This window comes from Battus philenor, unplaced genomic scaffold (genome assembly GCF_028537555.1).
Source record: "Battus philenor isolate CCGP_79_NKW_IND1 unplaced genomic scaffold, ilBatPhil1.0.hap1 SCAF_13, whole genome shotgun sequence".
NCBI classification, from domain to species: Eukaryota; Metazoa; Arthropoda; class Insecta; order Lepidoptera; family Papilionidae; genus Battus; species Battus philenor.
Genome location: NW_027181675.1, coordinates 8956924 through 8978892, shown reverse-complemented (window position 1 = coordinate 8978892; position 21969 = coordinate 8956924). Strand labels below are relative to the sequence as shown.

Sequence of the window (21969 nt, the reverse complement as noted above, 5' to 3'; positions counted from 1 at the left end):
ATTTAAATTTAAAAAATTACGACTTTTATGTTTGATCATTTAATGCTTATGAATTATTTGGAAGCTGCACATTAAAATTACAGAATTGCCTATATGTTAAAACAATAACTATTAAATAATTTTAACTCCATGTCATCAGTTGTAAGTTGTCTGATGTTTCTTGAGTCTTGTAATTGTCAACAGTAATGTGGTTTATATATTATGTAAAGAAGAGCTCTCAGTAACCCATTAATTCGTGTAGTCTGCAAAAGATAAATGTAAAACTTTTTTATTGTCGTATACGTTATTTCCTCTCTTTAAGAGCTGACTTGAAAAGTTGTGAAAACGCTATAAAAATTTATGAAGTAAAAAGTTCGGGGCTATTACTTATTACATATTTAACATTACGTATTACGAAAACAATGCTACCTGAAAAATGACATTTTTAAATTATTTTTATAGCGATAACTTTATAGCCAGATATTACATATAAAAATTGGTATTTATAAAATATGAGTCGTATTTACGACTAGTAACAAGTTGTTTTTATTAAGGCATTTACGTTGGTTTTATATAACATTTACTTTTCACGCTTTCAAGTATGGAAAATTATTTATGTAGAATAGACAATCAGGTTTAGAATAAGCAAAACAATTTTTAACTTGATTTCTTTTACGAAAATAAATTGCTTTACGGTTTTTATGTCGCTTTTCTTCGTTTATTGTTATGTCTAGGTTCTGTTAAAAAATACTAGCATTAGTATATATACATATATATTAAAAGGAGGCCGGAAAGTAAAATCGCTTTCTTAATTTTAATTCACGCGACTACATTTTTGAGAAATTTTCATTTATAATCAACAATATATTCACCTTCGTTTTTAACAATCTTTTGCCATCAAATATACAAATTTTCAATGCCGGAGCGGACAGAAACGACATTACTTTCCCATCCCCCTAAATTACATGTATATTACCGTTCATAATTTGCACACCTGTTATTGGCAAAATGAAATACTACGATTGCATTCTTTTGTGGTTTCAAGTGTTCTTGTCCGTGTTATTTTTTATATTTAACTTATTCGGGTCCTGTTTATTCGCACTTGAGTATTTGCATGCGCAAGTTGTGTCACTAACATTATCTGTATTCGGAAATTATTGACTACAGCTATTCCGCATGTTTTCTTCTGAGAATGGCAGAACGCAAGAAAATTACGCTTGAACAGCAAAGTGCTATTTCTATGCTTCGAGAGGAAGGATACAATGAACGTCAAATTGCAGTAAGGCTTAGAACTTCTTGCAAAGGTGTTCACTATACTCTTGCATGTAAACAAGAAACGGGGACAAACGCAGACAGAAAAAGGCCTGGCAGGTCTGGCACAATTACTCAAGGAGATAACTTCATCAGAGTTCTGTCTAAACGGAATCGACATTAAGCAACATCACAAATTACTGCAACAGTGAATAGCACGCGAGAAACGCTCATCTCAGTTGTTACTGTACCGTTTCTCGTTGCTCAACTGGCAAACGACGACTTCTGGCTGTGGGTCTCAGAGAATGTGTTGCTGCTAAGAAGCCCAAATTAACAATTTGCCACAAGACAAATACTAAACTAGAATGGCCAAAGACACATAAAAGTTGGACTACAGTTCAATGGGAAAATGTTTTATGGAGTGATGAATCGAAATTTTCGGATCCAATAGTATGCCGATCAAAAGAAGAAAGAGCTTCCGAAGCTTGTCCAGTTTACATTTCAGTAAGACAATGATCCTAAGGAATCGTTCAAATTGTGCCAAAAATTTTTAAACAAGAAAACCGATGACAAGGTTTTAAAAATCATGAAATGGCCATCGCAGTCACCTGATCTGTCTCCAATAGAACTTGTCAGGGATGAACTCGATAGGAGAGTGAAAAATTGCTCTCTTACTAGTTCAGAACATTTATGGCAGTTATTAGAGAGTGAATGGAAGAAGTTAGACGAACTTTAAACGATAGAATGCTTAAAATTTGTGCTGAAATCATTAAAGTAAAAGGTGGTTACATTAATGAAGCTATAATTTGATTACGTTTCCCATTATTTGTTAATTTTCTCTTTGGTCTAAGTTACTTTTGTTAAAAAAAATAATATTGGTAATTGAAGATCGTCAAATTTTGTTTTATTTGATTTTATCTCGCTGCTTCCAAATTTAGGACGGTAATGTATATATAAGAAATGATTATGCACGTATTGATTATCTTTATGTGGCCATACACTGACCGTCTTCATTGAATTATAAAATTGATGTCTGTCTGAACTCAACAAAAGTTATGTTCGAAAGCGATACTTTTGGATATATATTCTTAACTGCAAAGTGAATTCCATAAAGTCTACAAGATGTAACTAAATTTGTTCCACAACAAAAAGGTTTACATTTACCAATTGGAATTGAACATAAATCGTTGCTTCTTATCTTTTAAATATCTCGAACAACCTAAATTTGTTCAATATTATTAAACGTTAATCGATAAAGAAATAACACAAACAATCGTGACGAAGTAGTTTATACGCTTTTGCGATAGGTGGTATTAACACAACATGTGGAATGATTGTTGTCAATATTGTTAATTAATAATCGATTTAGCGCAGAGTGTGGAAAATATATTACGATACAAATTAATATTAAATCAATTTCTACCTTATTGTTTATTTATTATATATGTCAACATTATAAACACATTCAAATGAACAACAAATAAAAATATATTATTTACATTTTTAACATGTTTGCAAACCTTTCTTATGAGCTTATTTTGCATGTAATAATTCCTCATAGTTATAAATAAGTTCATAAAATACTATAAATTAGCTAAAGATATATTTAAAAAGGTTTTTACCATTTTTAGGACAATATTAGATAAGAAAAGTATAGTTGTCAATAATTACCATAATTAATTCACCATAGCAAACCATTATGCATATGATTATATACATAAAATTTAACATAAAATGCCAATTACTAATATATCAACAATTCCAAAAAATAAATACAAATTACACAACAAAAATTAAAATCATAGTATTGAATTTAGGCTCCAGTTGAACTTCTAGTGTGGCATTTAGCACTCTAAATATATTCGTCTTTGGTAAAACATTGTAAATGCCATTTTTTCACCTCCTCGTTATAAATCAAAGCACTACAAATCTATTGCCGAAAACGTGTTAAATAAATCTAGCTATGCGAGTCAAGTGTATAGGGTAGAATTTTCCACAGTGCCTTAAACCGGTTCTATCGCTGAGATGCAATATTATCACGAAAGAAAAATTACTTTATATTTCCTTTTTTAGTATTGCGAGATTGCGTTTGTAAGAAACGATGTGAACTAATCAATTTGGTCAATCGGTCTTGGTACTGGCTATCTTACTAAATTTTAACAACCCATAGACAATGCCTTTTCTAAATATTTTAGTAGTTTTGCTTGTTCCGTGCCGAATTTGATGCGATTATATTCGATAGAATAACTGAATGTGGAATTATTTTAAACTGTTAATATTTGGCCTATAATAAAGGAGCAGGAGTCTTAAATGATGTTGCCTCTCTAGAGCTTTAATTTCAAAGCGATTGAGTTTTTGTAGTCCATCCTTGCAAAAAGAACTACTGGCTGGCTTTATGAGGAAGCTGAACATTATTACCAAAAATATATTTCATATAAAAAATAATAGCTTTATAATTTTTTTTTTAAATATGAACTGCGTTTTAACATGAATGATTGTTTTTCTTGATTTTTTCATTTCTTCTTGATTTATGTATTTTTGTAAACAAGAGTTTCTATTTTTTTCCCAATATTTTATTGCAATTTATCCAATATAACAATAATTAAACCCGTTGCTTTGTATATTCAGCTTTAATTTTTATATGTTGATGGAAAGGGCTAGACCGCGTGTGTAAGCTTATGGTTAACTTTGAGCTAGCGGTGTATATTGACGAAAAGACTTGATTATTATGGAAAATAATCAAAATTGAGTTTGATTTATAAATTTCTATCGTATAATGCAGATTTTTTAAATAACATCTTTTAACAAATGTTTTTAATTGTTTCAGGTTATTTACTATTTAAAGAATTCTGTGAACAGACGTCAGAAGAGCCAGTACCACAATTAAAATTTTACGAAGAGGTAAGGGAGTACCAAAAATATCCTTACATTTATATTTTTTTACTGTGTTGTATCAAAGTCAAACGTAATGTGTTTACATTTTTTATAAATAGATAAAGTTATATGAGAAACAAGAATGCGTAGAAGAAAGGCGGCGGATCGCGAGGGACATTTACGACAATTTTATTATGAAGGAATTATTGGCGCATTCCCATGTGAGTACCACTTCGTTTTAATATTTTTTCGAAGGACTGAATCATTTTAGTGTAATATAAATTTGATTCATGGTCAACTTTAGTACGCTACAGCTATCCTAAACTAAAACGAATATGTTTAATAGTTTTTTTCTCATTAAACGACAAAATCATTTCGCTCACCTTATGATAATTGTATCAGATCATGATTGGGGGACATGTATGTAGTATTTTAGTATATAACATGTAGTTACCAAAGTTTTGGATGTCCCTGTAAAATTAGTCTTTGAATAATAAGTTACACAAAAGTTTAATGAAACGTCTTGTGTGAAATCCTTGAATTTCAAAGTATCGCGTTTTTATTCCAGCCCGTCGGTTATTAACCGGTTAGACAATAGGATAATTAATCTTCGACGTATTTTTATGAAATTTGTCTTTATAATGATCCTTATTAAAATGACGACGCTGGCACGTTGCCCGATAGCGCTTGCGCATTGGACTCGTATTCACAATCGAATTTTAATGGCGAATGAATTACAAAACATTATTAACTCGTTAATAAATCGTTAAGAAGTGATCCTTTAAATATTAAACCAATGTTTTAATTAATAACTATTACAGGAAACTATTTGTTATTTATTTATCTTGCAAGTTATAGGAAAGTTGATTTCTTTTTATAACGCTCTGTGGAACTGAAAGCGATTGTGTTTTAGCACATTCTTCATCTAAACTATATAAGATAACTTAAACGTTTACACAAAAGGCTGAATTCTTGAATATAAATGTTACTTTCAGAGTAATTCTCCTTGTGCTCTATTTAGAAATTAAAATAAAAATTTTGTCTACCAACCAATTAAAAATATATGAAACGAGATAGGGTTAAAAAGGTAAAAAAATTTCAATGCATGGTTATTAAACAATACCTCCGAAAGCGTATTCTACTAAGTAAAGATATCATTGTCATCATTTCAGTGATAAGATGTCCGCTGCTGGAAATATTTCTCTCTCATATATTTCCAAAAAGATAGATTAGAAGGGGCGCCAACATTCACCGTCTTTTGGCGACCTTTTACAAGGTGGTCTGTCCAACTTGTAAAAGTGTAAATATTTAACCAAATAAATAATAAAAAAGAAATTACATACCCAAAATGTCGATACATTCACAGAAATAATGTAATAAATATGGGCCTTCTGCGTTTTTCAAATCTGTTAAAATTATATAAACAAAACACGAGAGTTATGCTTTATTCTGTCCAAATGTTTATTTGCTTAAAATATTTCGGAGGATAAATCGAGAATAACCGATATTTTTATTGATATAACCCGCTTGCACGACCAAGCTGTTGAAAGTTAAAAATCTCTTTGTGGGAGAAATCGCTCAGAGCGGTTTTTTTTTGTTCCACGTTAAGGTAAATAATTGTTATTCAAGAAATGTAGATATGATGACCTAAGGCACTGAAACGTAATCTCTTTCTCTTATTTATACACAATATACCTTATTGATACACGCTCACAGTAGCTCAACGAAACGGCTACCTCCATGGCTCGTTGAACGACTGGGATGATCATTTTTAGAGATCGAGTCGAGAACGAAGAGATTCCATAGATGCACGAAATTAATCGACAAAGCTTAGCGAATTAGAACAGTACTGATTATCATTCGGGCCTTATAGTTCTGGAGTGGACGTCGCGGTCCAGCAAGCTCAACGCAGAAAGTCCTTCTTAACCCATAAATGCATAATGATGAAAAACTGTAACATACCACTTAAACGTAAAATATACTACACTTAAAAGTAAATACATAGTAGTGCACATCTAAGACATAAGCTTTTAATAAATGTGTAATAAATGATATTAGGTATTTTTCCCTGCATAGTAGTGTATTTATCAACAAGATATATATTTTATTAAAGTATAAAAGTCATGCATTTAAGGGTTAACAAAATCATCGGAAAACGCAGGTCTGATGTCCAACGGCAACATCCTACGGCTGAAATAATGTTGTTAATGATATGTTACCCGGACCAAACATACATTTATAACTATTGTACATTTATTTTACATTTCTTTATGAGACCGTAGATCATCTTATCATGTTTAGCTAAAAAAATCACTTCATTGCACACGGGGAAAATATCACTTTATTACTATAGTGTTTTAATTATTATTATAATAACTAATTTTGGGTTATAGCTGATTAATCGAATATATTTGTAAAAGCAGAAACACCAGTGGGATACTGGTATATTTCATATATTTTGCTACGTAAAGGAGAATGTACAAATAGTTATATGACAAGCAACAGTGCTTAGGTTTCAACTAATTGTGGCTAATTGATATTAATAACCTAACGAGATGCATTCTTGTCGGAAAGCGGTGACATCAAAAGCATTCGTGTCTCTTGTATCTGGTTAATATTTCGACAGGTAAACTTTCGTAAATTATATTACATGAATATATAAAAAGTTATAGTTTCAAATGACATAATGCAGTAGAGTACACAAAATAAGACTTGACACGATAGTTTCTTTATTTATATATTTTATAAACATAATCGATGGGCGGAGCACAATTCTCTACTAAATAGAACCCAGTCTAACCAATCTTTGTAAGTCTTACTCTTATGTTCGGTGTGCCAAAATAAATTCCGCATCAAATCAAATAATATCGAAAAACAACGAAATCGTACAATTGCGTAGTAAATTTGTTAAATGAAATAAAATGTCTCGTTCATTGATGTGTTGATAAACCAAGTTTACCCTGTTTGTTTGCAGGATTATTCTAAAGAGTGTGTTGCGCACGTACAAAAATATTTAATGAAGCACGAAGTTCCACCGAATTTGTTTGAGGTATTTTTTTATTTTTTTTTTATGTGTCCTTGAAATGTTAAGTAGATATATAACTATTACAAAAACAAGAACCTTGTCAATATTTTTAATTTAGATTTTTGAAATAGAAACACTTAATTTTGTACGACTAATGGAAAGACACGTCATGGTCTATACTTGAATATTTTTTAAATTTATTGATTATTGTTACAAGTTCTAGTATTTGCTGTTATTAAATAAAGCGTAAAATATAAACTTGTCATATTACTTAATATTACGACATGTTTTTTATAATTTTTTTTATTAATAACTTGAAATATTTTACAAAAAAAATTTTACGATTTTTTAATATATTTACTGTATACATATATTTTACAATATGTCAAACGTAACTGGAAAAATTTGCGTCGGTTAGTGTTGCTTGTACTTTAAGAAATAGAATTTTAAATGGAAGAAAATATGCAGATTGCCAACTTTAAAGAATTTAAAATGCTGCTAAAATTGTGACCGTGGACTTTTGAAACAAGACCAATTTTCTGAAAAGCTGTTTCCAATTGGAAGTTCCTTTATGAGAGCATAATTGATGAAATTAATCTTTTTTACATATTAAAACAATTTCTCTTTCAGCCATATATCGAAGAAATATTTCAACATTTAAGAGGAGAGCCATTTAAAAACTTTTTAGAAAGGTAATTTTTATACTGTCATATGGCGTACAGCTAATGTATCAAAATACCGAACAATTGTTAATTTTATATCTATTACACATTATATTTAGGTTACAAGCTTACTTAATGACGTCTATACATTATTGAATACAATACTATTGACTGAACCAAAAATAATCAATTAGAATTAAACATTATTTAGCAAATTTAAGTTCCATCTAATTATATTCTTTATTTCTAAATTATTTTTATTTCTAAATGTGTATATTTTTATAGCGACAAATACACGAGATTTTGCCAGTGGAAAAATTTGGAATTAAATATACAACTAACAATGAATGACTTCAGTGTCCACCGGATTATAGGACGAGGGGGTTTTGGAGAGGTTAGTGTGTCAAATATGTTTATTTTGTATTTTTATTATGTTATTTATATGCAATGCAAATTGATTAAATTTCTATTATGAATTATGATCAAAGTATGTTTAGTAATTATACTAGAATAGCGCAAGGCATCCACCTACATGACGGACCGCATCCTACCGGTCTTTTTGGGAAACTCTTATAGAAAGCCTATGTCGAGGAGTGACTCAATTTGGTCTTAGACTTCGGCTTAAATGATGATGATGATTGGTAATTCTGTAACACGTAGAACATTTTTAAAATTTGTCTGGTCGGGTGGACCCACAAATAGTATGGTTCATTGAAATTGGTTGAAACTTTGATGCCCTGAATTTACCAGATTTTTCTTCGTCCTCACTTAAATCATGGAAGTCGTTTTTCATTGTCAGGTTTACGGATGCCGAAAAGCGGACACGGGCAAGATGTACGCAATGAAGTGCCTCGATAAGAAACGCATCAAAATGAAGCAGGGCGAAACGCTCGCGCTGAATGAAAGGATCATGCTGTCTCTAGTCAGTACCGGGGTAAGTGATATTAATGTTTGCCATTATAACTGATAAAGATTTATTAAAGACGCTTCTCGCGGCGTTTGCTTCCGTAATACACTTACGTATAACATCATTAATAAAATGACGCAAGTTTTAGTTTCTATTTTAAAAAAAAGTAATATTGTAGAGCGGTGGTAGCCCAGTGGTATAGCACCGATAGTTGCGATCGTTGGTCGCGGGTTCGATTGTCGGGATGCAATCTTATATAATTCATGCATTAATTATATAGGATCGAAATTGTTTAAAAACAAATTTCCAGAGGATAGACAGCGGCGTTCTCTGCGTATCATAATACCACAACATCTAATCGTCTACCCGCCTGCCAACTCCGGTTCTTATGGTATATTCCGTAGATATCTTCGGAAGAGACCCTTTCCTTGCAGTCTAGAGGCTGAAATAACGACGAAAGGTGCAAACATCAGTTTTGTTATGACTAAAAATATACAGACTTAAGCATAATTTATACAGCAATATATACATACTAGTACAATGTACTACTAATTAGAAATAATGCCAAACACTAAGCAGTTTTTGTACTTGAACCCATTAGCAGAAGTTTTACGCAAATTTCCTTTGGCGCTTTTTCCAGCACTAATATTCTCTGAAATGGTAATAACCTTAGCTACAGATATTTTTGCAATAACCTGATTGAATTACAAAAGTCAATCACGCGGTTCAAGTTACCTTTTGTGTTTGTTTGTTTTTAAGCTCTTTCGTCCAAGCAGCCTAAAATCTTGACGATCTTCCGATTTAATGCGATGAATATAAATTTCAACCGCTTATATAGGTTACCGATATTCCGCTAATAACGATTACTACTGACTACTGCGTATTTGCCAATGATATTTTTATCGTAATCGTAACCGCTGTACCGCGACGCGAAATTTGCCGACGGACTGACTGAACGGAAAGGTTGAACGGTGACCAACTTTGGCTATAAGTAAACTTATTTGAATATATTTAATGGAAACAGGCGTTAATTTGCGGAAGTCCATCCTAAGTAAGAAAAGGACCAATATTTAGCCACTACATGTAATGTAGTGAGGGAGGAGGTGGCATATAAATAACAAAGCGGCGACGGACTGTGCTCACTTTGCGTTTGGCACTAATCGGTGTAACATAACTCCGGAAGATGCCCCGTGGAGGGGAAATACGTGTTGAGTGATTTAACGGTGGCAGTTGTGTAATTCGCATTGTTAGCGGGCTGGCGGACACGACAACCACTGCATGTGCGGAAGTGGCTAAATATTGGTCCTTCTCTTACTTATTTGAATATAGTTTCCCTGATATTGGGCACTTGATCACAAAATGAGTCTTTACTTTTATCCACAAAGCAAAGAAGTTTTTAAACCGTGTTCTAACAGTTTTTTTAGGAAATTTCAAGTTGCGGAAACATTGTTAGAAGTTTCTTGATTTATTTATACATTATTGTCACAAGTATATACAAAAAATAATTTTTTTGTCGAAAAATGCAATTATGTATAAAAATTTATGTTTATAGTCGTCGTAAGTCATGTCAAATCTTGACATATTTTAATTAATATATTAAACAATTATAGTATAAAAATAACTATTTCAACATAATTAATATAATAGTTAAAATATTATTAGATTTTTAATAAAAGCATGGAACGTCTGCTATGTGTTGCTGAACAAAGCTTTGTTAATAGTTTGAATGAAACCTTGCTAATATTTCGATACCAAAAAGTGTCTTCAATTGCTGTCAAAGTAAGCTGTCAAATTTAGTAAAAACCCTGTTCTCTTTTGAAATTTCATTAGTCTTTCATCATCATTATTATCATTTCAACCGTAGTACGTCCACCACTGGACATGGTCCCCTTTCCAGTTTTCTAAGAGGACCTTTAAGAAAAGAGCTGCATCCATCATCTTCGGACGAGTTTAACAAGGTCTGCAGCATGGGGGACGTTCTACGCTACGTCCATTAGTCTAAACCAAAAAAAAATTGCTGAATACAATATATACATATATATAGATACATACATAAATATATCAATATTATATGGTAATATTTAGAGGAGACTTATTCTTTACAATGGCTGTCCATCAGCTGTCATGATGATGATTATTCTATTGGTTGTTTGTAAACATAATTATTTAATATAGTTTTATTATACATTTTAATTTCACAGGGAATCTTGTCTTAGTTGTCACAAATACTAGACACGGTTTTACATTTGGACAATTGCGGTGTAAATATTTATATACAGTTCTTTGTAATGGACGTCCTACTGCTGAAATGATGTTACATTTTTTAAAATATTTTTTTATTATTTTTTTTTTGCTGTATCTTAGTTTAACACTGATGAGCAAAAAAAGCATATGCATGTATAGGTACACACGTAGGTTTCAATGTAGCTATCAGACATAGGTTATTTCAATTAAGTAAGCTTTGTTCTCAATCAATGGGCAGTTTATTGTAACCCTCCAGTCGACAGTTGAAAGAGTGAGTCACGTCTGTTGGCCGTGGGCCTTTTCTTATTGGCTCTTTATTGAATTCTATTCTTTTACTGGCTGACTTCTTTTATAAATTTTAATAAAATTTCTGAATTTATTTCACTAATAATGTAAATTTTAAGTTACAGCACCGAGTGCAATGGCATTTATTATTCACACACATTCCATGCCATGTGGGGCATATGTGACCCTCGTTGCACTTTCCGTTCAGGCCATTTACAGTTCTCATGGAAAAACAAAGGATTCTTAAAAAATGAATTGCAGGGTCGAATATAGATAACTACATAACACGCATGCGTGTACGTAATGCATATTAAAATTAATAACCTTTTCACGCTAATAATATAGCTTTGCAGTATTGAAACAGTAAAGCGTACTTCTTAAACGACTTTTTTATTTTTACAGTGTGGGTCGTATACGTCCCACACGGCTTGAATAGAAAATCATCGAAAACTGTTGTAGCACGGGACGTGTTAAATTGAAAGCTTAAAGATTGTTATATGTAACAAATTTACTACACGATGTAATGAGTGGATAAAGTAATTATTAAAATAATGTGATACTATACGTGTGAGATATGTTTATAAACCGATACAGCATCGGGATTTAAATGACAGCCAGCCAGTTGGATTGAGACGAATTGGTTCGCCCTCAATTTGTCGTCGCAGCTCAATCCGCCTCCGCTGCACTTTATTTCGAATGAGTGATTGGGTTTGTGTTTGTGTTTTTCATTTTGCCCACGCCAATACTTTTTTTATTACATAAGTTGTTCCGACTGACTTCGTACTCTCAAATGTTATTGGTCTGTCGCAATCCAATAGAAAATATAAACGAAATAAAACATATTTATAGTTCATTGAATTACGGTTTAAATATAAAAGAATACTTTATCCACAAAAAGTTACTTGTCTAATTTGGCACACCGTAAAACTTTAGTCAGAATATTTTCATTGTCATGTTTATGGTACACCATATTTTTTAATTAAATACATCCATACATGGCTTTTTTGATTACTGTCAAATATTCTGTATTTTACTCTGAATGTATGAGAAAAGAAAAGTAGTATTTTAAATTTTCCTCTCAATTTTTTCAAATTTTCTCTACGTGAAAACCTTCTTCGCACCATAATAAAAAAACGAAAAAGGCGAATAAGTCGAGTCGTTGAATTTTGAGCTTAGCACCTATAGGGTATTTCGTGATTATTTTTTTATAAGTTGAATTTTTTTTTTCACTTTTACTCGAGCGCCAGAGTGAAATCTGTTTGGATATTTGATATAAGCGACAACTTTAGAAAAAAATTGTACAATCAAGCGCGTCCATATTTTTTTAACCTTGTGATCAGTACCGTCCGTTATGATAATCATCTTTAATTAATTAAGCGAATATTATATTATTGAGATTATAACATGTAATTTTTTATTATTGCCGAAATGTGGAATTGGTGTTTAGATGTAAGCGGCCACTATAATACACTTAAATGAACGGTATTTTTATATTTAAAATTTTGCGAACAACACTTTCAAATTTGTTTACCGAATGTAATGTACACGAAAAATATGGTTTATTTTCGTCAAAAGAAATGGACCGAAGTAGAAATAAAACGCGATGGTAGTAACATCTGACAATTCGATTTCTGAATAATATAAAGCGTCTCCTGAAACTTCTGAAGGCCGTTCCTTTGCGAATTTTGCACTGCCCAAAACTGTTTCGAGTTTGCTTCAACTTTTATGTATATCGGGGACTTCTTTATTAATATTTCTTTGTGACTTTGTATTACAACCACGCATGTTGTTGGAATAAGAAGTCTCAGTTGCTACTACTGACTGGGGATTACCCGTTGTCCGTCCATCAAAAAACAATATAGATCTAAAAATTTATTTTTTACAACGAATATAAATTTTAATATTTCCATATAACGTCGAGAGTAGCTTCACTAAATGATGAAAAACAAATCTATCTTGTAAAAATTCTTCGTATTAGATTCTTTGAATTATGGTAATATATAATTACTTATTTTGTACTTAATGACATAGTTTTTATTATCAACTAAAATACCTTTATAGAAAATATATGCTCTTTAATTTTAGACAAATTATATTTTTAACACTTCCAGGTCGCATGTTATTCGATCAAAAACTTTTTTTTATAAATCTTACTCATCTCTTAAAATTTAAGAAATATTGTGAACAGGTTGTCTATTCCCGTGCCCACGGTGCCAGTGCGCCCACGTTTGATTTGTAATGTGCTCAATGAAAGGTTTTCTAAATATCTTTAGTTTTTAAAATTATTCTACATTATTATTTTTACAAATTGCCACATAATGTTATAATGACTATAATAATGTTATTACATTATTTTATTTACCATCTATAATTAAAAACAACAAGGGCCATCAGCGATATATTTTTTTATTGCACGCTTACTTTGAAGAAAGGTGACCGTCCGCCTCTGATCTATACCAAAACGTAATTCATCGCTGAAAAGGAATACACTTTCCACGTCTTTGATCTATAGCAGTGGGAATCTATTCTTATACGTGTAATTCCCTTAAATACACGAATGCGTAATTAGCCCTAGATTTCTAGATGTATAGGATGTTTGTTTATAGGTGTTAAAAATTTAAAAGCAAAGAGCTTTAAAGCTTTTCCAACTTTTTCCGATCATATATTATCATGTATATAAACTGTTGGAATGCGACAGACCAATAACTTCTGACAATGTAGTCTACAATGATGTACAGTATATTATTTATAATATGAAATAATCAGAAACTTCAAAACATTTTCACATTGCGTTTTTTTTTTCAAAAACTTTTTTTTGGATAGGGCAGCAAAAATTGAAAACATTCAACTGTTCCAAGTTTTTACACCTAAAACCAATGAACCCTGTGTTAAAAGCTTAAATTTTCAAAAGCAAATTTCCTTGGGTTTAACAATAAAAGCCTAACGTGGGATATTCATATGATGCGCTACACTACTCTACCATGGTAGCAAAAAATACCGACGTGATGAATGTGGTTTTTAAAAGCTAATTTCAATTCAATAACGCGCTTTAGTTTAAACGTTTATTTAATCGATAAGACGATCCCATTTATTTAATAAACGTTTAGACTATTTTTAAACGAAATGAGAGCGTGTAGGAGCAATAGATTTCGTTTTGCGTGTATCTGACGGTTTATTCAAATGTTTTTAAAGCGGGCCAAGCCAAAAGTTTTGAGAAGAGCAATTACCCGGTAAACGGACGTGAGAGTGAGTAATAATCGGGGTTTCTTTTTATTACAAATAACGATCACGTGTCTGTCTTTCCTCCTATTGCTCTCAGGTTTACTTAATAAATTCCGCGTAACATCTATAGAATAAGCCATTAAAACTATACACAAAATTATATACAACCGTGTATATACTTTTGTGTATGGGTTTATATCAAACTTTTATTTTACGACTTTTAACATTTTGTTTCGTTTTGAAGAAAATATACTATATTAATTAATATACAGGAACAATTGATATAGTTAAATGAACATATGGAAGCTTTTTTAACATATTCACAGTTGTATCGAAATGTAACGTGCTTTTATTAAATTTAAAGAGAAATCTCATCATTATTTCGTCTAGAAACGTCCATTGCCGATCGTAGGTGTCACCCTGAGATTTCCAATAGGACCGTTTATAGTAGGATTTTTCGACGACCGTAACAAGTGTCTACCTTGTGAGTCGATGATTTACAGTCCGTGGTCATATTAACATATAAAATGAGTGTAAATGTTCATTCTAAAGGTTTTTTTTTATCGTGTAGCTCCTCTACTTTTTATTAACCTTTGCTAACCATAGACACATACGTTATTTACGCCGTGTTAACAGTTGAATAATAAATATGCTGAATCGTATATCGCATATTTATTACAGCAATGATTACTTGTGAAAATAACGCAGATGTTTCAATGGCATGTTTTTATGATCAGACGGGAGATCGGCGCCATTGAGTCTAACCTCTTACCACAATAAAGTCCAGTCGATAGCGTAACAGACGCTGTGTGACCTCTCCATACCTATTCCAATAGTTTTTGCCTTGTAAATATTAAGTTTGCGTAAGGGTTATACAGTCTTCAAATATTAAAATATTTTACAGTAAAATAGATGACTGATTAGATTAAACGTTATAAAATTGGAAATTTAATAGCTTTGCTTATTACGACAATATACAAGTTGATTAGTTATAGGTGTAAAAGTCTTAAAGGGGTGAAAATAGATCTCATTTGTCATCAAAAAGCTTTAAATCGTTTACATCTGTTGTTAATCATCCTGTGTAAATAGTCTCAAATATGTCGCGTTGATTTCTAGTTGGAAGCCTTTTGTGACACATAATAAACGATAATTAAACAATTTTATTATACTGCATTATATACTGCATATCCAAATTTTGGAATCTCTTTTTCTTACTGTGTCATCATTACAGTATTATTGAACTGAAACCAATGATTTTTGAATAGCGTGTTCGATCCAATAGTTGGCGGCAAATGAGCTATTTGCCCCCTTTAAAGCTTTTACACCTACTAACCCTATTAATACCAAGAAGACATCGACGTCAAATGGTTCATGAATAATTCAACTTTTTCACATAGCTCGATGTTTCTGAATGTAACGCAACGACAATTCAATATTAAAATCGACGATATCTTCATCTAAACTTCATTATTATTTATTATTAATATAACAATTAAATAGTTTTTACGGTAAATTGTTAAAATCAGGAATTTTTATCTAGAACAAGGAATGAAATGAGTAAAAATCGTACGAATTTATACGTCGATATAAAAAGTTATTTCAAAATAAAAATCATGACTTAGCGAAACACCATATATTTTTGAACATAAAAGTTTAATAAGAATGATAATTACACCACATTTTATGCCTCGAAAGTATCCTTACTTCTTTAAAGATATAGTAATTATTGCTTCTACTTGCCTGTTACGTAATGATTTAATTATAAATAGAATACAAGTTCAAGATTTAGCGGTCAAGGAATTCTGTTTAATTTGAATACAGTTTTGTATTATACACAAAAATTGTAAAAGTTTTAAAGGGTTTTGCGTCTATTTCTAGTCACCTGTAAAAAGAGAATGTAATTTTTTTTCTATTGGAATGCGACAAAACCAAATAGGTTGTGGTAAACAATGGCAAAAGCCTACAAAACCTGCAGAGTCAGATGCTAAACCATAATTAACTTTAATATGTAGTAATATGAATTTTATAAATGCTTTTTTTTACTATATTATTATCACGTTATTTATTATTTTTTAAATCTATTGATTTTTGGACTAGGTGTTATCATCATTATATCAGCCGATAAACACCCGCTGCAAAGTAGAGGCCTTACCCAAAGATCGCCCCGATGACTGATCTTGCGCTGCCCGCATCCGGCTACTTCCCACGGTCTTTCACTATGTCGTTGATCCACCTAATGGAGAGCATACCCATGCCGCGTCTGGAGAGAGTGTGTCAATATACTTGACGCTAAATGAGTTATACATTCACTCCTTTAGAGCTTTTACATCTATAGCTAAACAATCTGAAAAGTTAATCAAAGAGACAATCTAAAATAATGAACCTATTGGTTTTATTCGAATTTAAAAACCTACTTTTCCGAGTTGTATAGCGTACGTTGTGCGGCTGACGTCACATTTTCCGGCAGGGGACGACATTGTAACCGATTCGCGTATGATTCATTTGTTCGTTCTCATCACACGGCAGTTGGGTAAACAAAGGCGTTGCGTTCATCATACGCACGGTTAATATTTCCGCTCGGCGTGACGCGGCGCTATTCCGACGGTTTATTGCTATTTTGCAATTCGTTACTGGACGTCCGTTTGGACTATATTCGTCGCTTTGCATTCTTGATTCATTTTAATTTACGTCACTTTTCAGAATTGATTACGAATTAACGTTTCGTAAGATTGGAATCTCCGCGCGTTTGTTTGCTTATCAAGTTAATTCGTACACGTTCCGAGCTGCGTGGACTTAAGAACTGGGTATATTTTTTTATGTGAGAATACTTAAAAAATATATGTAATTAAAAGCGTGAGAATGTTTTATCAATTTTTCTCACAGACTACAAAACACATGTTTAACAAAAAAACTAGGAAATAATTAACTAACCACAGTATGTTAAAATATTCATTGTTTTTTTTTAAATATATTATAATATGAATTTATTGACTTAAATTTCTAAGGTAAATCGTTTGACTTGCTACGGCTAGTTTTTTTTTTTTTTTTTTTTTTTTTTTTTTTTTTTTTTTTTTTTTTATATTCGTACCCCTATCTAGTTTGGGACAGGGTCTTTTGTATCAATATAATTTTTCACATTTCTTATTATTTTCTTTCTCTTCTTTCTTTCCTTATAATGTCATTTCTTTCATTCTATTTTCTATCTTTCATTCCACAATTCATCTTTCTTTCTCATTCGCCCTATTCAGCTTTCATTCTTCCCTCTTTTCTTATTAATAATTACATTTTTATCTTTTTATTTACATTTGGATTTCTTATTTTATAATTATTTTTTATTTATCACAGTCTTATTTCTTAATTTTTTCCCATTTTATTGTCGCTTTGTTACTTACTTATGTTTGTCTTTTATTTATTTCTATTGTTCTTTTAACTATTTCTTTGCAGAGGGTTATGAAATCTTGCTGGTATTCTCCGCCTATCAGGGAGGCTATTGACTCCTCCCTGATTTGAACCCCAGACCGGCACTCGAAGCCGAACCGGAGTCCCCCGAATGCGGGACACCGGGCCACAAGGTGGATCACGGTCTGGTCCACGCCCGGTTCACAGAAGCACGAGGGGTCCTCCTTGAGCTTGAACCTATGAAGGTACTCAGAGAACCCCCCGTGCCCCGTGAAGAGCTGGGCCGAGACCGCGTCCACCTCGATGCTGCGGAGCACGCGGTAGGCTGAGACGGCGTCCGGGAAAAACATCCTCGTTACCGAAGCCGTCGTTCCTTCCACATACCTCCTGTTCCATTCGTCGAGCGACTCCAGTCTCAGTTGCCGCTTGACGAATGAAACAGGGCATCTCTCGTACTCTGGTCGTCTTTTACTCTTCAGGGCCGCTTCCTTGGCCAGCTGGTCCGCCCTCTCGTTCCCCTCCATCCCCGCGTGCGCTTTCACCCAGAACAACCTTACATCCTTCCCTTTCTCTCTCGCTTTCATTACATTCTCCTTCACTCTTAACGCTAAGGGATGGAGGGTGTCCGATCTTGCGACAGTTTCGAGAGCGGACCGCGAGTCGCTCAGTACGGCACAGACTTGCGCCGACTCGCCGGCCGCGTACCCTGTTGCCTCAGCTAGAGCCAGCAGCTCTGCCTGGTATACGGTGCAGAAGTTGCCCAACTTGAGTTTCTTTGTGTATGACTCTACGGCGCCCCGCTTGACGCAGAACGCCGCACCCACCTTATCCTCTATGCGGCTGCCGTCGGTATAAATTACCAGATCGGCAGCCGCGGTGGCAAGTCGGACTTCCTCCGCACTTTCCCCCAGACAGGAGAACTCCACACCAACTTGACCAGACGGGTGTGGTAGTCTCAGGTAGCTGACCGGTACCTCCAGGTCTCGGTCCTTTACCACCTGCCGGGAATGACCCTTTCTTATTTCAAATAAGCGGGCTGCTTCTTGGACCCGAAGGTCCAGGGGAAGCAACCCGGCAAGTATAAGGGCCGAGTGCAGGGACGCGGTCCTGTGGGTCCTCGCGATCTTCTGCGCGAAGCCCCGCTGGACCGCGCCCAACTGCCTGCGGACCAGCAGCTTCCTAGCCGCCGGCGCCCATGCACTCGCTGCATACAAAATCGTCGGCTCCAGCACCGCCAGATACATCGTTCTGATCACCTCCGAGTTCAGACCCCAAGATACCTTCGCAGCCCTGCACAGCTGACGATAGAGGCCCTGTGCCTTCTTGCTCACGTTCTTCACGTGACTGTTGAACGTGAGCCTATCGTCAACTGTGAGGCCTAGTATCCGGACCTCCCCAGTCCGTCCAAGCGGCTCACCTCCCATGCTCAGTAATGGGTAGTCGAACTTTAGCTTGTTGGTTAGCACCATCACCTTGGTTTTGTGTGGTGCGAACCTCAGCTTATTCCTGACCCCCCACTCATGAACATGGGCGAGAACGGCGTTGGCCCGACTCGAGATGTCCTGGGCCTTCTGCCCCGAGAAGACCAGCACGACGTCATCTGCGAACGCCTGGCAGTGTGTCCCGGTCTTTGCCACCTCCTCCAGGAGAGGGTTGATGAGGAGGGTCCAGAAGGTTGGGCCGCCTACGGATCCCTGCACGCACCCCTTGGTGGTCTCTCTGGCCCACTCTGCCCCCGCGTACCGTACGGACACCTTGCGATCGCTAAAATAGCTGTCAACAAGACGCCGCAGATTCGCGGGGCAGCGAGTCTCTGCCAGTCTGCACCGTATAGCAGGCCACCAGGCGTTATCGAAGGCTCCCTCTATGTCCAATGATACCAGCACTGCGATCTCCTTCTCCTTCAGCCGGGTTCGCAGATGCTGGATCAGGTCATACAGGGAGTCTTCGGTACACCTCTGCGGCATGAAGCCGTATTGGTGGCTACTGATATACGGTGCAGTGTACCACCGGATCCTACGGACCATCATTTTCTCAAGGACCTTGCCGAGAATCGGCAAGAGTCCGATGGGCCTGTAGGATTTCGGGTGCGTGTAGTCCTCCTTGTCCGGCTTCCGCAACGCTACGACCACTGCCTCCTTCCATCTCGTGGGGAAGTGGGAAAGCGCGAGACACCGGTTGGAGAGCGCGAGGTACAGAACGGGGTCCACGGCGACGGCCGCACGGCAGATGTCCGCGGTGAGTCCGTCAGAGCCAGGTGCCTTCTTGGCGTTGAAGGTCGATACGGACCATCGGAGCTCCTCCATCGTAAACGGGGGGTCGCATGTTCCATCATGGTCCCCCGAATTGACTTCATCGGCTTTAGCTCTTACAGTTCTGTGGTCCGCATTGTCCTTCCCGGGGTCGTCCTCCGGGAAGAAAACCTCCGCCAGCAACCTGGCTGATCCCGCTGCGTCCAGCACTTTACCTGACTGGACGAGGGGGACGTCCTCTCGCCTCACCTCCGTGCGACGCATCACACGGTGGATCCCGCCCCACATGGTCTCGCGATCCTGTCTCTCACAGAAACGCTTCCAGCTATGGGTCTGAGCGCGCCTCGCCTCAAGGCGGTATGCCTCCTTCGCGTCGCAGTACTCGCGCCAGACCAGCTCCTTACGAGCCGGCCTCGCGGCCCTGATCCTTCTCTTCTTCCTCAAGACATCTGCCTTGAGGAGAGAGAGCTGTTCGGACCACCAGGGCAATTCCGTTCTCTTCCGCTTGGAGACCTTCGGCAGGACCAACTCGCAAGCGTCCCTCACGGTTTCCACATACCGACCGACCGTGCTGTCCAACGCCCCCTTTTCGGTGATCTGATTCACCTCGGTAGGCGTCAGACAGCGATCCGATAGCAGCCGAGCGACAGTTCGATGGAACTCGCCCCAGTCTGCCCTACGGGTAGTGTACTGCCGTGTGGTCCGCTTGACGTCCGTGCCTTGGGACCTCTCAAACTTCAGATTGAACACAATTGCCCTGTGGTCCGACGAGGATATGTCGTCCACGAGGCTCCAGCCCACCGCTCGGTCGAGCAGGGTGGTCGAGCAAGCAGTAATGTCGACGCGACTGGAGTAATGCTTACCGCCCCGATACGTATCAAACGTCGGCTCAGACCCCTGGTTCAACACGTGCACTCCCAGTTGGTCGAGGGCGGCTGCGACCTCCTCCCCCCTTCGGTCCGTGGACCGGCTACCCCACCAGGTGTTATGCGCATTGACGTCGCCACCCAGTACCACGTTGGCTGTCCCCAAGCCCTCCACGGCCGAGCCGATCCGGTCCAGGTATGGTCCGACGGGCGTATTAGGCTCCAGGTAGACGGACACCACCCCTATCTCCCAAGCCCCAGTCCTCAGCCTGGCCGCAGCAACGTTGCCAGACGTGAGTTGGGGACATTGAGTGATATCGATAGTGTCGTCGAATAGCACAATGGCCGCCTTGACAACCTCCCCGTTGCCTCGCGCGACACATTGTACCACCCTTGTCCCTGGGTAGTGCCTCATCTCGCCAATAGCGCCGATATACGGCTCCTGGACCAATGCGAACGCCCAGCCTCTCTTCGGCGCTTCACATATCAGCTCGGCAGTAGCGAGCTTGGACCTTTGCAGGTTTAGCTGCGCCACGCGGTACTGGTGGTGCCCTGCGCGGAGAGTGCGGTGAGTCACCTGGGTGCCCTTAGCAATACGCTACGGACGCCCGTGCTATGGTGTCCCACTTTCTCCGCACAGGACAGTCTTCGTCAAATGCGCCGTGGTCCCACCGGTCTGCCTTAGCTAGTCGGCAGTTCCGGCAGGCGGGAGGTTTCCCGGCTTGCCGATCCGGACACTCGGCGCGTAGGTGCCGGCCACCACAATGGCTGCAGCGGTCTTCGCTCTCCGCGCAATGCCGTTTGGTGTGGCCGTAACCTAGGCACCGAGTGCACTGGACTAGCGGGGAGTGATCATGCACCCGCACTCGCTGGAGGTCCACGTGCATGTAGCCCGCAGCCGTCAGCCGTCCCCAGAGCGCAGGCGACACGCGCATGACCACATGGATCGTCTGCACATTTCGCGCCCTCCTCCTGAACCTTACCTCCGCCCTCTGATCCTCCT

At 36.7% G+C, this 21969-nt stretch overlaps 1 protein-coding gene across 2 annotated transcripts in view; it reads left to right on the top strand.

Moving 5' to 3' along the window:
• The window catches only part of Gprk1 (G protein-coupled receptor kinase 1), a 53484-nt gene that overhangs the window by 20995 nt on the left and 10520 nt on the right, over nucleotides 1–21969 (top strand). For both annotated transcript variants that reach the window (XM_068777632.1, XM_068777631.1), the window contains exons 3-8: nucleotides 4058–4131; nucleotides 4224–4325; nucleotides 7079–7153; nucleotides 7760–7821; nucleotides 8077–8185; nucleotides 8591–8725. In XM_068777632.1, the coding sequence (XP_068633733.1) occupies nucleotides 4058–4131; nucleotides 4224–4325; nucleotides 7079–7153; nucleotides 7760–7821; nucleotides 8077–8185; nucleotides 8591–8725 (557 nt within the window). The remainder of the gene's footprint in view (nucleotides 1–4057; nucleotides 4132–4223; nucleotides 4326–7078; nucleotides 7154–7759; nucleotides 7822–8076; nucleotides 8186–8590; nucleotides 8726–21969) is intronic.